We start from the raw sequence: 14,532 nt of genomic DNA on the forward strand, positions 1-14,532 counted from the left end.
GCCCTCCCTTCCTGAGCTAAGCCAAAAATGTATGAGCTGGAGGCTAAAAAACTGTGAGCTAGCTCACAGTAACTCAGCTTAGAGGGAACACTGCTTGAGTCTGTCACAAGTTCTCTCAGAACTGTTCTCTCAAGAGCAGTGCTCAAAAGAGCTCTCTGTCTGCCCCACCTACCTCACAGAGGGTCTGTTGTATAGGGCAGGGTATAAATCAGTCTCTTCTTGACAACAGTCCGGTGAGGTAGGTTAGGCTGAGAGAAAATGACTGGCTCAGTGTCATCCAGTAAGTTTTCACAGCCAGTGGCGATTTGAGCCTGAGTCCAGTCCAATGTTCCCTCTAATCTGTGGAGTCTTGTGAGCAAAAATTCTACCCTGTGAGCTACTGGCATGAAAGTTGTGAGCAAGTGATTTGGCTACTGCATAAATTAGTTTGCTCTGGAGCCCTCCCTTCCTGAGCTAAGCCAAAAATGTATGAGCTGGAGGCTAAAAAACTGTGAGCTAGCTCACAGTAACTCAGCTTAGAGGGAACACTGCTTGAGTCTGTCACAAGTTCTCTCAGAACTGTTCTCTCAAGAGCAGTGCTCAAAAGAGCTCTCTGTCTGCCCCACCTACCTCACAGAGGGTCTGTTGTGGGGAAGGGAAGGGAAAGGCGATTGTAAGCTGTTTGGAGACTCTTCTTGACAACAGTCCTGTGAGGTAGGTTAGGCTGAGAGAAAATGACTGGCTCAGTGTCATCCAGTAAGTTTTCACAGCCAGTGGCGATTTGAGCCTGGGTCCAGTCCAATGTTCCCTCTAAGCTGTGGAGTCTTGTGAGCAAAAATTCTACTTTGTGAGCTACTGGCTTTGTAGTTGTGAGCCAGCGATTTGGCTACTGCATAAATTAGTTTGATCTGGAGCTGTCCTTCCTGAGCTAAGACAAAAACGTGAGAGCTGGAGGCTAAAAAACTGAGCTAGCTCACACTACCTCAGCTTAGAGGGAACACTGGTCCAGTCCCAGTAGGTTAACCACTGCACCAGGCAAGGTCTCCATGCTGGTTGAACAGCAGTCCCATGAGGAAGGCGGTTCTTGGGAGCTGGGAGGCTTTCCAGAAAGGAGAAGGTTCAGGTGGAGCTAAGAGGGCAAGAGAGACAATGTTGTGTAGTGGTTAGACCTAGGAATGGGGGATGTTATTGGTTCAAAGTTTCTGCTATGAAGCTCCCTTGGAGCAGTTGGACTGTCAGCCAATCTGCCTCGCAGGGTTGTTGGGAAGATCTGTTGAAGGAGGGGATAAATATGTAAGCCACCCAGAGGTCTTTGGAGGAAAGTGGTGGGGGGATGGAGAAGTAAAATAAATTGGGAAAGGCATTGGTGAGGAAATGAAATGGATATTACTGGAAAAGAAGAAGAGATTGGATTTATACCCTGACCTTCACTTGGAGTCTCAGAGCTGCTTACAATCTCCTTTCCCTTCCCCTCCCCACAACAGACAGACACCCTGTGAGCAATGTTCCCTCTAAGCTGTGGAGTCTTGTGAGCAAAAAATCTACTTTGTGAGCTACTGGTATTAAAGTTGTGAGCAAGCGATTTGGCTACTGCATACATTAGTTTGCTCTGGAGCCATCTTTCCTGAGCTAAGACAAAAATGTGTGAGCCGGAGACTAAAAAACTGTGAGCTAGCTCACACTAACTCAGCTTAGAGGGAACACTGCCTGTGAGGTAGGTGGGGCTGAGAGAGCTCTGACAGAAACTGTTCTTTTTCAAGAACAGCTCTGAGAGGACTATGGCTTGCCCAAGGTCATCCAACAGCTGCAAGTGGGGAATCAAACCTGGTTCTCCCAGATTAGAGTCCACGCACTTAATCACTACACCAAACTGGCTTTCAAGGATGAGGAAGACTGAGGAAGCAAAGATGTAAAAGAATTAAGACAGGAGAGAGTGAAAACTGAATGGCAGAGTGAACTCTGCATTTGGCACGTTACTAGAAAACCAATGGCTGTATAGACCCAACTGTTCATGCGGTTTTTTCTCCTCTGTCTGCAGCTTCTTGGTGGGCAAGCATATTGAACTTTTGTCAGAAGTTTGGGTGTGAGAGGCCATATTTCTTATTCTGAGTAATACAAAAGAAGGATTAACATAAGATATTTGAAAACACCTTTAATATGTAGTTGTTTGAATAAAATAAGGTTTTAAAAAAAGGATATTTGCTGTGGTAACTGCCATTTCCAGCTCCTATGAATCAGTCAGGTCTTAGACTTCTACAACCTAATACAGAGTTGGCCAAATTCTCAAAGAAATGGAGATCATTTACACTTTCCATACTTTATGAACATGACTATAGTGGTCTTTCAAATGAGAGAGATTTGAGGAGCTGTAAAGGTTTTTATCGATATATTGATCCCCATCATAGTGGGGTGTGTAAGAAGTCCTAAAGGCTAAACATTTGATAACAATGTAAAACAAGTAATTTAGAAGAAGGTGTAATCGTTTATCTTTTCTACATTCATTTCTTGTCTCAGCCTAAAGTAGCTTTCAGAAGTACCAGTCGCTATTGGAATAGTGCAGAACCCAGTGGAAGACTGACAGATGTGTTCAATAACGTTATCATGACTGGTTGCAGCTCCTTCTATGATTGCTACAAGTTGCAGGTTCAGTCAGTTATTACATTTATGTGTGCATTTTTAAACAGAGGTAATTTTCCTTCAGTAATACACTGCAGAATAAGCATAATGAAGCCTTGTGCAGCAGTGGTATGGTTTTGTTTGATTATATTAATAAACACTGTAGTTGACGTGTATTAGAACTTGTTCTCATGTGGTTTCTGTACTGGGAATGTTCCTGTCTTTACCCCCCCCCTTTTTGTGCTTATACTTGCCTTATACAGTTGATGTCTCAGGAGGCAGCTGCAAACATTTAGGTGCCTGTCATAAAAGGAACAGCTAGAAAGGAAAGGGGCTAATTAAAAGACTCTCTTCCATTGCTCTATACACCTCATATTTTGTTCCCAAACTCTATTACTCCACTCCTGAGAAAGCCGTGCAGGAATTCAGGATACTTGAGCTTTATCCTAAACATGATTTTCTGTGAAAAACAAAGTGGGTTCTGAGATAAGTAGGCTTGAATAAGCCTATTCCAGGGTATGAATAAAAGGTGACTTAATTCGCTTACTGGCCAGGCTCGGCTTGTTTAACTTCAAACATAAAAGTACAGGGGTGATGACTAGGGTAGTAACAGATAAATTCACTGATTTTATTATTATTAAGTAAGATGCTGTACCAGTTAAAGGGTTACAGATGGCTGCAGCAGTAGTTACGTTAGTGCAGTGTTATGTCCTTGGATATGATGAGCTAAACGCTGGATGTGAAGGTACCTGTGTACTATTGCACTGAAAAGTACATAGTCTCTTACTCCCTTCCAGCTCTGAGATGCTGATGCATCTTCTTTTACAAGTTATATATTGGCCTTTAAAAATTAACCTTATGAAATGCTGACGGTTGTAGGTTTAGTGAACTAGTAGGTCTCATGAGCACTCTAGTGTGTAAAGATTGCTGGGTATGTTCAGATATACTATTAATCAGACCTTACATGACATATGGAAAGTGCCATAGATAATTCTGTAACCATAGCTGCTAATAGCTATGAATATGAAGCTATCTTCATACCCCCACGTGGCCATGAACTTTAGATGACTGGGCAAGTATCATCTCTTCTGTTAGATTCCCAACTTTCAATACAATCTTTCAGGTTGTTGGACAGAGCTGACATCACGTCCCATGGACACCTAACATTTGATCCTGGTGTCCAAGCTAGGAATATAAAGATGAATGAAAAATAATTGTAAAGTTCTTTACCGAAAGGTAGTATGATAATACTATATGTTAATGGATAAATATAGAAAAGTAAGTCTCAGCAAGTCCAATTTATGACATACATCTCAGTCTCCATACGTATATATAAATATCACAATGCCCTAATGTTTAATTTTTGAAAATAGAGCCAGTTTGGTGTAGTGGTTAAGTGTGCGGACTCTAATCTGGGAGAACTGGGTTTGATTCCCCACTTCTCCACTTGCACCTGCTGGATGACCTTGGGCAAGCCGTAGTTCTGATAAGAGCTGTTCTTGAAAAAAGAGCAGTTTCTGTCAGCTCTCTCAGCCCCACCTACCTCACAGGGTGTCTGTTGTGGGGAGGGGAGGGGAAGGGAAAGGAGCTTAAGCTGCTGTGAGACTCCTTTGGGTAGTGAAGGGCAGGGTATAAATCCAATCTCCTCTTCTAAATTACTTTAAAAAGAGAATCTCAGGAGCAGCAGATTATATGTAGAGCATTATACCATGGAAGTATATACCATGCCTGGTTCATAAACCTGTTTACAGGCTTTCTCATGGAGATCTATACAATCTCCCTCTGGATGTAGCCTGTTTCCCAAGCAGCCACCTTTCATGTATCCAGTATGTGGAATGTGTTTGCTGGATGAGGATCACAAAATGCACATAATCTGTTTAGCTGTGGAAAGAGTGAAACATAACACATATTAGATACAGCACAGTAAATGCCTCAGTGGTAAGTGAAATAGAATACAGAGTAGTAAAAAATACTGTATAATAAGGTTTTAATTTCCAATTATTGCACAACCACCACCACCCTCCAGCTGAACTGTGCTTGGTATCAAACTGTAGAAAGTGTTAGGGGTCACTACTATTTTTAGGATTAATGTGAGAATAAATTCAATTGTTTACTGTTCATCATGGAAAACTGTAAATTACAAAGTTAACTGTTGGAGGTGTAAAATAATATAACTGGACCAGTAGAAATGACATTTGTGAGTAATACTCGTTCTGGCCCACTGAGGCTTCTGCACAGATCAAACCAGCTAATTACCAAAGTTGGGGATCCAGCATTGTGTGACATGGCTCATTCGTATCAGTCAGGTGAAGCTACCTTTTTACAGTACTCTCTTGTGTCATAAGGTACTGAGCCTAATGTCCTTTTGATAACTTTCCAAGCCATCGATTCTCTCAGTGATGAAATTGTGTACTAAAATAACATGCTGCTTTTTACAATTAATGATCTTTTCTTGTATTTAAAATACAGAGTGAAGAGAATATAGATTTGTGTCAGATTTACAGTACTTCGCTTCCAACAGCCTCTGAATGTTCAAACCATGCTGACTCTTCTCTTTTCTATGTCCCGTGGTCTACATATACAGATGACATTAAACAACCCCTTAGTTCTCAGATTAATGTAAAGAACAGGTATATGAATTAACCAAAAAACTAGGAAAAGAAAGCTACTTGGTAGATTGGTTATTGGTTGATAAATCTCTATAGCCTGCTTTGGTGAGGAGGGCGGGGTAAAAGTCGAAAAATAAATAAATATAGGATTGAAGGGGTCAAATTAAAATCAATATGTAGCTATCTAAATTAATGTTGTAATTTTTGTTACCACTGTCAAGAGACCAGCAGGTTTCCTTTTATTTGTGCTTAGAGTATAATTCTCAGGTCAGATTGCCTGGTAAAATTGGCAGTCTGCCTTTGTAGGATGTGGCATCGCTCACTTGTTTTAGTTATCTGGATGGTTTTCCTAAACTGTCTTCCTGGCACAGGACAATCACTCTTACCATCTGTTGTAGCATACTCTATTCTGGAAAGATCCAGGTGGGTAGCTGTGTTGGTCTGAAGCAGTAGAAGTTTGAGTCCAGTGGCACCTTTAAAACCATCAAAGTTATATTCAAGGTATGAGCTTTTGTGTGCATGCACACTTCCTCAGATACAATGAACTGGAATTTACCAGACCAAGGCAGAGGTTGAACAGCAAATTAGCATACAACATAATGAAGATGTTTTAACAGATGCAAACAGGAATAACAAGATAAGTTTATAAGGTCATTATTGCTTGAATTTAATTCTGGGGGGAAACAGTGAAGCAAATATGTCAACATTGGAGCTAGATGTATCCTTAATTGTGGGGTGCTAAGAGAAATTAACTGAGACCTTGTTACGCTCCGTCTGCCTCCTCTCAAGCATGGAGGTAACTAATAGCATCTTTTTCTTTGAGGTGGGTGTTATGTCTCCTCTGTTACCAGATCAGCAAAATGCATTCCAACATATATAGAACTAACCCCACCTCAAATAAGAAGGTGCTATTAGTTACCTCCATTCCAGTTTGGTGTAGTGGTTAGGAGCACAGACTAATCTGGGAGAACTGGGTTTGATTCTTCACTCCTCCACATGCAACTGCTGGTGTGACCTTGGGTCAGTCACAAGTTATTTCAGAGCTGTTCTCTCGAGAGCAGTTCTCAAAGAGCTCTCTTAAGCCCCACCTACCTCACAGGGTGTCTGTTGTGGGGAGGGGAGGGGAAAGGGATTGTAAGCTGCTCTGAGACTCCTTTGGGTAGTGAAGGGCGGGGTATAAATCCAATCTCTTCTTGAGAGGAGGTAGATGGAATGTAACAACAGGGTCTCAGTTAAATACTCTTAGCACTGCACAATTAAGGAGGATATATTTACACATCTATCTCCAATTTTTGACATATTTATTTGCCTCACTGTTTCCTCCCGGAATTAAATCCAATGATGACCTTATAAACTTAGGTTGTTATCCTGTTTGCATCTGTTAAAACATCTTCATTATGTCATATGCTAATTTGCTGTTCAACCTCTGCCTTTTATGTATCGACTGGTAAATTCCATTTCATTGTATCATACATATGAAAACTCATACCTTGAATAAAACTTTTTTGATTTTAAAGATGCCACTGGACAAACTATGTATTCTAGAAAGTGTAGTTTATATCTGGAAGAAAGGTAATGTATGGAATGTATTTTAGACCAGGGAAATGTGATCTAGATGATTTTGAGATTCCTTCCAGCCCAGTGTATCTATGGCTTGGTTTAGATTTAACTGCAAAGCATGGTTTGCCACAATGTAAATGAGCATGGGTGATTTTGGGGTTTGCTCACTCTAGCCTCCTAACTCTGAGAGAATCTTGGGCAGTTTCAGGAGGCAAGAAAGTCATGCTACACAGTGGAAATCCTTGTACTTGCAGCCTGGATCCAAGTTAGTGGTTGCTACTATATCTGCACCAAGCCTGTGTGTTCCATTTTGACCAGATACTTGTTTCTGTCTTTTTTATTACTTGTTCAGTGAGTTCATGTTTTATCCATTTGTTTTGCCTACCTGGTGAAGCAGAAATGTTGATAAAAAAATAAGTCATTGCTGCTGTAATATAAAAAGAATCACAAGATGCAGCACAGTGATGGTGACAGTAGTCACAGTTTTTAATTTTTGATTTTTAATACAATGACTTAAATGTATAACATTTGGAATCACTTTTGGAAGATGGTACATAGCTGGGGCAGATTCGCCATTAAGACCATTAGGGAATGTCATGGTGGGCCGATGGTCTGGGGAGGCCTCCCCTTCCCAAGTGCCACCCCAACTCCAAGTGAGGAGTGGCCCTTGTCCTGTTTGGGGTGGTACTTATAGCTGTAGCAAGCCAGTGGCTCTTGTGTTCATGACAGAGAGAAACCTGGCTGCCCTGGCCCTATGTGGGGCGGGCAAGCAGCTACCATGGTGGGGAAAGCGAGCTGGCTGCCCTGCTCCCATAAGAGGTGAGTGTGCACTGGCAGCCAGCCAGAAGGCCTTTACTCACGCCCCCCAATTGGTGGATAGGGCCATTTTTGCTTCCCAATCCACTCCTGCTGCTTAGAAAAGTTGCTTGTACACTGAGAATTTATTAGTTTATTTATAATACAATTACATCATTTTACTTCCCTGTAAGATTATGTTTATAATCTCTAAAAACATTGGTGTGCTGAGGTCTCTCAACCCTTCCTTTGAGTTTGGCTACAAGAGAGGTGAACACACTATATCCCAAATCCACATGCAGTCAAACTAAGCTGGAATGGACAAGTTAAATTATTGGACTATTTTTAGGCATTACTGGCGGAACATTTCATAGTCATCTGTGCAGATTCTTGACAGCAGGGCCTCTTGGTATAAAATGTATTAGAAATCATCTGAACAAAACTGGATTTGTCTGGCCTCAAGCTAAAACACTAATTGTAAAATGTATATTTGGGTGTTAAAAAGTCAGGAAAGACCAGTTAACAGAATGAATCTGATCTTAATTTCCTTTTTTATAGATGGAGATCTGTGGTCCATATGCATATTTAAAATCTTTTATCTTTAACCACAATAAAGCCTTCAAACACAATTCTGTGAACAAATGACATCTCTCTGAAACATAATTGGTGCTAAACAAGTAGTAGTTCTAGGGTGCATAGTCACATTTTGTGTGCAGATGATACACTAGGAGAATACATTTGGATATAAGAAGATAAATTCTTAGCTAGTACTTACCATACTTTATTTGTTCTTAGGATCCAGGCAGAAAGAAGTGACTATGGCAGTGAAACAGACTTGTATGGACTTGTGTCTAACATCTTAGAAGAACAAGATAAATCACAACCATATTTTGCAGAGGGGTTAGTATAATATTGGACATGGGCTAATAATCTCTTTCTTTTACACGCATGCATAGAAACGCCTTATGCATCTGCCAGCAGTGTAAGCTTGCAGTATAACACCTGATTCCATACAGTTGTGGTACATGTTTAATACTTTTGACTAGTGGCTTTTGTATTTTTTGGTCAAGTTCTTTAAACAGTACAGTGTGCATCATTTAAGTCATTATGTATATCAGCTGTGTGTTAAATAAACAAAACATGCCAGCTATGGCAAACCTCATGATACATTTTTGTGCCTCCTCATGTGCTTACTAAAACCTTGTGAATCCTAAAGGCTGCAAACCAAATTGGTTCTTTTGAAGTTTTTGTTACTGAGCTTGATATGTGTCGCTATTAAAATTACAGTGCTAGCTCTGTTAGCATGTTGATCATGGAACTTTATAAAATTAAAAGCAGAGAGCAATTTATTGAGATAAAAACAAGTAAGGAATTGTACCTTTATTTGTGTTTCATTTTTTGTAGGGCATGTGCCTCTAGTTTAAAATCAGTATGGCCTGTGAACACTACCCGATTTACAGACCACCCTCCTGATCTGCTATCAGAAACAAAGAGGCCAATAGATGGAGCTATCCCTCAACAAGCTTTTTATGGTGGAGAAAATTTATCAGTGACGGACAAACAGTATCTGCATGCTGGTAACCTAACCTTGCAACAGAAAGTGGATGACCTTTACCATGGGTTCACTAACATAGACCTTGAAGAGCAATGGCTGTACCCTTCCCGGAATGATCATGTCAGTAGTTATAATATTCAGACCAATGAGAATATAAAGGCACCACAGTTTCAAGATTTTTCATATGTGAAAACATGTTTTACCCAACAAACCAGTCTTTCAGAAGCAATAAAAGAATCTGGAGCAGATACTTTTGCTTATGGAAGGGATAAGGTGGGCCCTAAGGGACAAGATACACAGGTGAACCAAAAAAGAGCTGAGATGTTTTTGTCACAGTTTAACAGATATGGTGAAAGTGCTGATTATTGTAGATATCCAGAGTATTCCCATCCAAATAAAGCAAAGAATAATAAAAATGTAAATTACAGTGTCCAAGATAGTAAAAAATTACCAGCTGGAACACCTGAGTTACCACCCTTAGATACAGATAATTATAGTAAATTGTTTCAGAATAAGCCAGCTGTTCAGAAGAAAATGGAAGATGCCTCTTTGGAACAGCAGAATTTTACATTTCAAAAAACTGCGGGACTCATGTCAGAAAAGCAGTTTGTGAATGAAACTTCATTTACCACGGACCTTGGTTTAAAAGCAGATTTTGCCCTAAAGTCTCACACAGCTGTTCCAGGAAGTGGTGATTTTACAAATGGTGCAGAAAATTCTGAATATTTCAAATCACTGAATATTTTATCAACAAACACAGGAACGACTTCTGCAGGCACAAATATAAGGCCAACATGGATCAACATCCAGACCAAAGTAAACTCCTCTGTCCCTGTTCGGAATCAAGGCACCTTGATAAAGTTGAATAATAATTTATCTGTGGGTTCAAAAGGTTCCAGTCATCCTTACGATTTTTCTCAGTTACCATTGAGCAATGTAAATTTAAATAATAATTTGTTGCTTCAGAAATATTGTCAAGAAACGCCCACAGTATTTTCCAGTTTTGATTTCAATGATGGCAGTGCTACAGATCGAATTCAATCTGCCAGCCATACAGAAGGACTGAGTAAGGTGGGAGAAGAAAGTCTCTTTGAGTCCATTATTGACAAAAAAATTAAGCCATCAAATGGTTTTTGTGATAACTATTCACAGCAATATGGGATCCTTGAAAATATGAACAAGAACAGTTTTCAAGCTAAGCCACAGAATGGACCTTATGATGCTGAAGAAGGACAAAAGCATCTAGATGGATTGTCACAGAACACTTACCAAGATTTAATAGAGTCTCAGGGCCACTTCAATAGTCATAGGCAAGGAAGTGGCGACAATAACATTGTCAACAACCGTATGAATCGCACCCAGACATCATGCTTTTCAAACAACTTCATGATGGGAGACTTGAGACAAAGTCCAAGCGTCTCACAGCTTGGTTCCAACAGGTTTCCTTTGAAATCCACCCACCCATTTGGACACTCTGTCATTCCTCTGATGGATTCCTATGATTTGTTCTCCTATGATGATCTAAGCCATTTATATCCTTATTTTAATGATATGATGTATGGAGACAGCTCTTTCACAGGCTTCATGCCAACATTTGGATTCCAAAGACCGATGAAAACTAGAAGTGGACCAGCCAGTGAACTTCATATTAGGTTGGAAGAATGTTATGAACAATGGAGAGCTTTGGAAAAAGAACGGAAAAAGGTAAGTGACTTATTAGTACAAATGTGTGTGTGTATGGGGGGGGAGAATAAAGAATCAAGGACAGAACAATTTGGAAACACCCTCTAAGATTTAAGGCCTTAGATGCTTTAGTGGGATACTCTCACACACTTCTCCTTTAGCTGACTCTGAGCTGCTCTCAATATTCTATGCCTTCTGGTGCATTTTCAGTCTGCATCAGGCTGTATTTGAGCGCTTTTTTCTTTTTGATTAATTTACAAAGCCATTTTTCTGCATACCTTAGGAATCCTTTAACTATGTAGAAATCCTTTTACTTTGTAGGTAGTTTGGTTTGGTGTTTTCATCATTGTAATGTAGTTCAGTCACCTTACTGTGGGATACAGTAGTGGATGATGATAAATATGCCAGCTGCAAAAGTTCTGTCACTCTAATCAATAAGTCTAAAATGGAACCAGGCAGGTAGGACCAGGTATAATTCTCAATAACAGATGCCTTCAACAGCATTCAAGCCTTGGTTTAAAAAAAAAAAAGATTCTGCACATTATGGCATTGACAAAAACTATCATTCTTGTATAGATTTTATAATCTGTCTCATGCAGCACCAAACTGAAGCTTTGTAGATAATATACCTGTTAAAGTGAACTTCTGAAAAGGAAAATGGTTCACGCAGTCTCCTGGTCATAGATATAAATTAGGTTTCTGTGTATTTTAGTTTGACTTAATGGAACAAAATTGAACTTGTTAGATCACCTGCTATCATTTTGGTTCTCATGTTTCTTTTGAGTCATATGTCAATCAGAAGGCACAGCCAAACAATAAATGTTGCTTGGTCTACAAATAATAATAATAATAATAATAATAATAATAATGGGATGTTATTGATATACAAGTTAAAAAGAAGGGGGGCCAATATTGTTTTATATATTTATACATTTTATCTACCAATTTTGTACTATTCTTGCTGGTCTCGGACCGTAGTAATAACATTTGACCTACTACTCTGTAATAATAAAGCTATAGTAAAGGTAAAGGTTCCCTTGCTCGAAAGCCAGTCAAATCCGACTCTAGGGTTGCGGTGCTCATCTCCATTTCAAAGCCGAAGAGCCAGTGCTGTCCGAAGACGTCTCCGTGGTCATGTGGCCGGGGCTCCTTTATCATTTGGGGAAGGTTTAACCCCTCAACGTATCTGTTTTAGATTTCAGATTTTTCTGCACACCTGGGGCTTTTCTCAGCTGACTAGCTGTTTGTTCACAGCTCCAGTTTCCAAATTTAAGTATCCATAGATTTGGATGTATTGAGAATTAGACATATTTATGATTAAAACCATCATAACCAAATACTACCTTACCCTTAATTATGGAGAAATCCATAATTGGGCAATAAAATGCGGACCTAAGCTACATTCACTATCAGTCAAGCTTAACACTACCATCATTAAAAAAATATTTTTGTATTTCAGTTGCTGACTCTTCTCTTTTCTATGTCCCGTGGTCTACATATACAGATGACATTAAACAACCCCTTAGTTCTCAGATTAATGTAAAGAACAGGTATATGAATTAACCAAAAAACTAGGAAAAGAAAGCTACTTGATAGATTGGTTATTGGTTGCTAAGTCTCTATAGCCTGCTTTGGTGAGGAGGGCAGGGTAAAAGTCGAAATAATAAATAAATAAATATAGGATTGAAGGGGTCAATTTGTAATTTATTTTACCACTGTCAAGAGACCAGCAGGTTTCCTTTTATTTGTGCTTGGAGTATAGTTCTCAGGTCAGATTGCCTGGTAAAATTGGCAGTCTGCCTTTGTAGGATGTGGCATCATCGCTCACTTGTTTTAGTTATCTGGATGGTTTTCCTAAACTGTCTTCCTGGCACAGGACAATTTGTTCCACTCATACCATCTGTTGTAGCATACTCTATTCTGGAAAGATCCAGGTGGGTAGCTGTGTTGGTCTGAAGCAGTAGAACAAAGTTTGAGTCCAGTGACACCTTTAAAACCATAAAAGTTATATTCAAGGTATGAGCTTTTGTGTGCATGCACACTTCCTCAGATACAATGAAATGGAATTTCATTGTTGTAATTCTTAATTTACATTGTTGTAATTCTTAATTTCCAACTATTCTTAACTAAAAATATTGACTCCAGGTAAGATTTAAAAATTTGGACAGGTTTCCTAAAAACTCTAGTAGAATTCTGAGTCTTTCTCAAGTCTTTGGCCATTTTCACACTGGTTATTTGGGTTCAAGGCTGTTGGGAAGTGTTGATTTTTTTCCTCCTTACCTCCTCACAGCATTTCCCAATTCTTGTGAGAGATCACAGCAAAGCTGTGTGACAGTGGGAAAATTCGGATTTTCCTGAGCACACCCATATGGCAGCCGTTTTCCTTGCAGCCCCCCCTGTTGTTGGAGTGGGGGGATTTTAGTTTTTTTTAATTGGTTATAACAATCTGAGTGTCAAGTTCTCTGAATTTCCACCATTTCCAGCTTTCCTTTTAAATCAAGTAAGTATCTAGTCCTTTATATTGCAGAGATATAAGGGGAAAGGCATATCTCTGCGACAAAGGGGCTATATGTTGTCAAAGGTTTTAACGGCCAGCTTTCACTGACACAGAGAGTACTCCCATCTTTCTGTGTTATACCTCTGAGGATGCCAGTCATAACTACTGGCGAAACATCAGGTTCTACAATGCCAAGACCACGGCCACACAACCCGGAAAATCTACAGCAACTAAAGGGGCTATACTTACTGTTTTTTAAATGAAAGCTAGGAATTCAGAGAATGTGATACGTTAACTATTTTTTATTATTATGTTAGTGGTTTTTGTTTTTTAAAAAGTTCTAGTACTCATCTATAAGTTTGTGCTGTTCTAACAAATCCTTCCTCCCTCTGCAGATCACCACTAGGTTGTTCCTAAGGGTTATACTCTCCCTTTCTCTGGCTAAGTGGGGCAGGCTGGTGCCAAGAATCAGGACTTGAGAGAGCCCCTAAAAAGGGGTGAATAATTCCACTTTGAGTCAATGTTTTTTAATTAAGAATAGTTCGGGAAAAGGTTACTAAGTAATGGTGAATACTGTCACCAAAAAACCACAAATAAAGTTAAACTAGCTCAGCTAAGTATACTTTACCTAGGCTGCAGCAGGTTCCTTAGAGCATGTACAGAATTCCTTGCAGTAACAAGATGTTGGAGGAATCCTTTACCCCTACCCAACCTCCTCTGGACCCCAGTTTCTGCTGATGTCAAGGGAAAATCCCAACAGTCCAGGTATTTATGGTCAATGTAATTGGACCTAAGCTAGCCTCTTTAAGGCTTACAAGCTGATTTTGCCAATGTCAGGCAAAGCTCCATCTCTGATGGCAGAGTCTACTGATAGTCCCACTCCCTGAAGCATCTGGTAATAACCCTGAATTTACATGTCCATATCCAAAAAGGATTAACCCTGGCAGGATGGTCCAGTGTTGAATAGAAATGAATGGGGATATACTAATGTAAACTCTAGGCATTCAAGATCCCAGATGCTTTAGGTGGCACTCTTGAGCCCTAGTAAAGTTTTATGATTTCTGTCACGGAACATGTGAGTGATATCTGAATCCAACATACCTCTTAAGATTCTGGGGCCATCCTTGTGCTAAAATATTTGCAGCTTTGGCCAGTACCGAAACTCTTTTACAACATGGGAAGCCACAGTCCTTAATTGGTATATTTATGATGGAAGGATACGCTTCCAAGTCGCCTTA

The 14,532-nt window shown here is 39.7% G+C and overlaps 1 protein-coding gene across 1 annotated transcript in view; it reads left to right on the forward strand.

Moving 5' to 3' along the window:
• The window catches only part of MEIOC (meiosis specific with coiled-coil domain), a 35,322-nt gene that overhangs the window by 3,124 nt on the left and 17,666 nt on the right, over nt 1–14,532 (forward strand). The window contains exons 2-6 of the mRNA XM_015413077.1: nt 2,018–2,024; nt 2,494–2,622; nt 5,065–5,225; nt 8,355–8,459; nt 8,964–10,818. Of these exons, the coding sequence (XP_015268563.1) occupies nt 2,018–2,024; nt 2,494–2,622; nt 5,065–5,225; nt 8,355–8,459; nt 8,964–10,818 (2,257 nt within the window). The remainder of the gene's footprint in view (nt 1–2,017; nt 2,025–2,493; nt 2,623–5,064; nt 5,226–8,354; nt 8,460–8,963; nt 10,819–14,532) is intronic.

The sequence above is a fragment of the Gekko japonicus genome, unplaced genomic scaffold, assembly GCF_001447785.1.
Source record: "Gekko japonicus isolate JY-2015 unplaced genomic scaffold, Gekko_japonicus_V1.1 scaffold3062, whole genome shotgun sequence".
NCBI classification, from domain to species: domain Eukaryota; kingdom Metazoa; phylum Chordata; class Lepidosauria; order Squamata; family Gekkonidae; genus Gekko; species Gekko japonicus.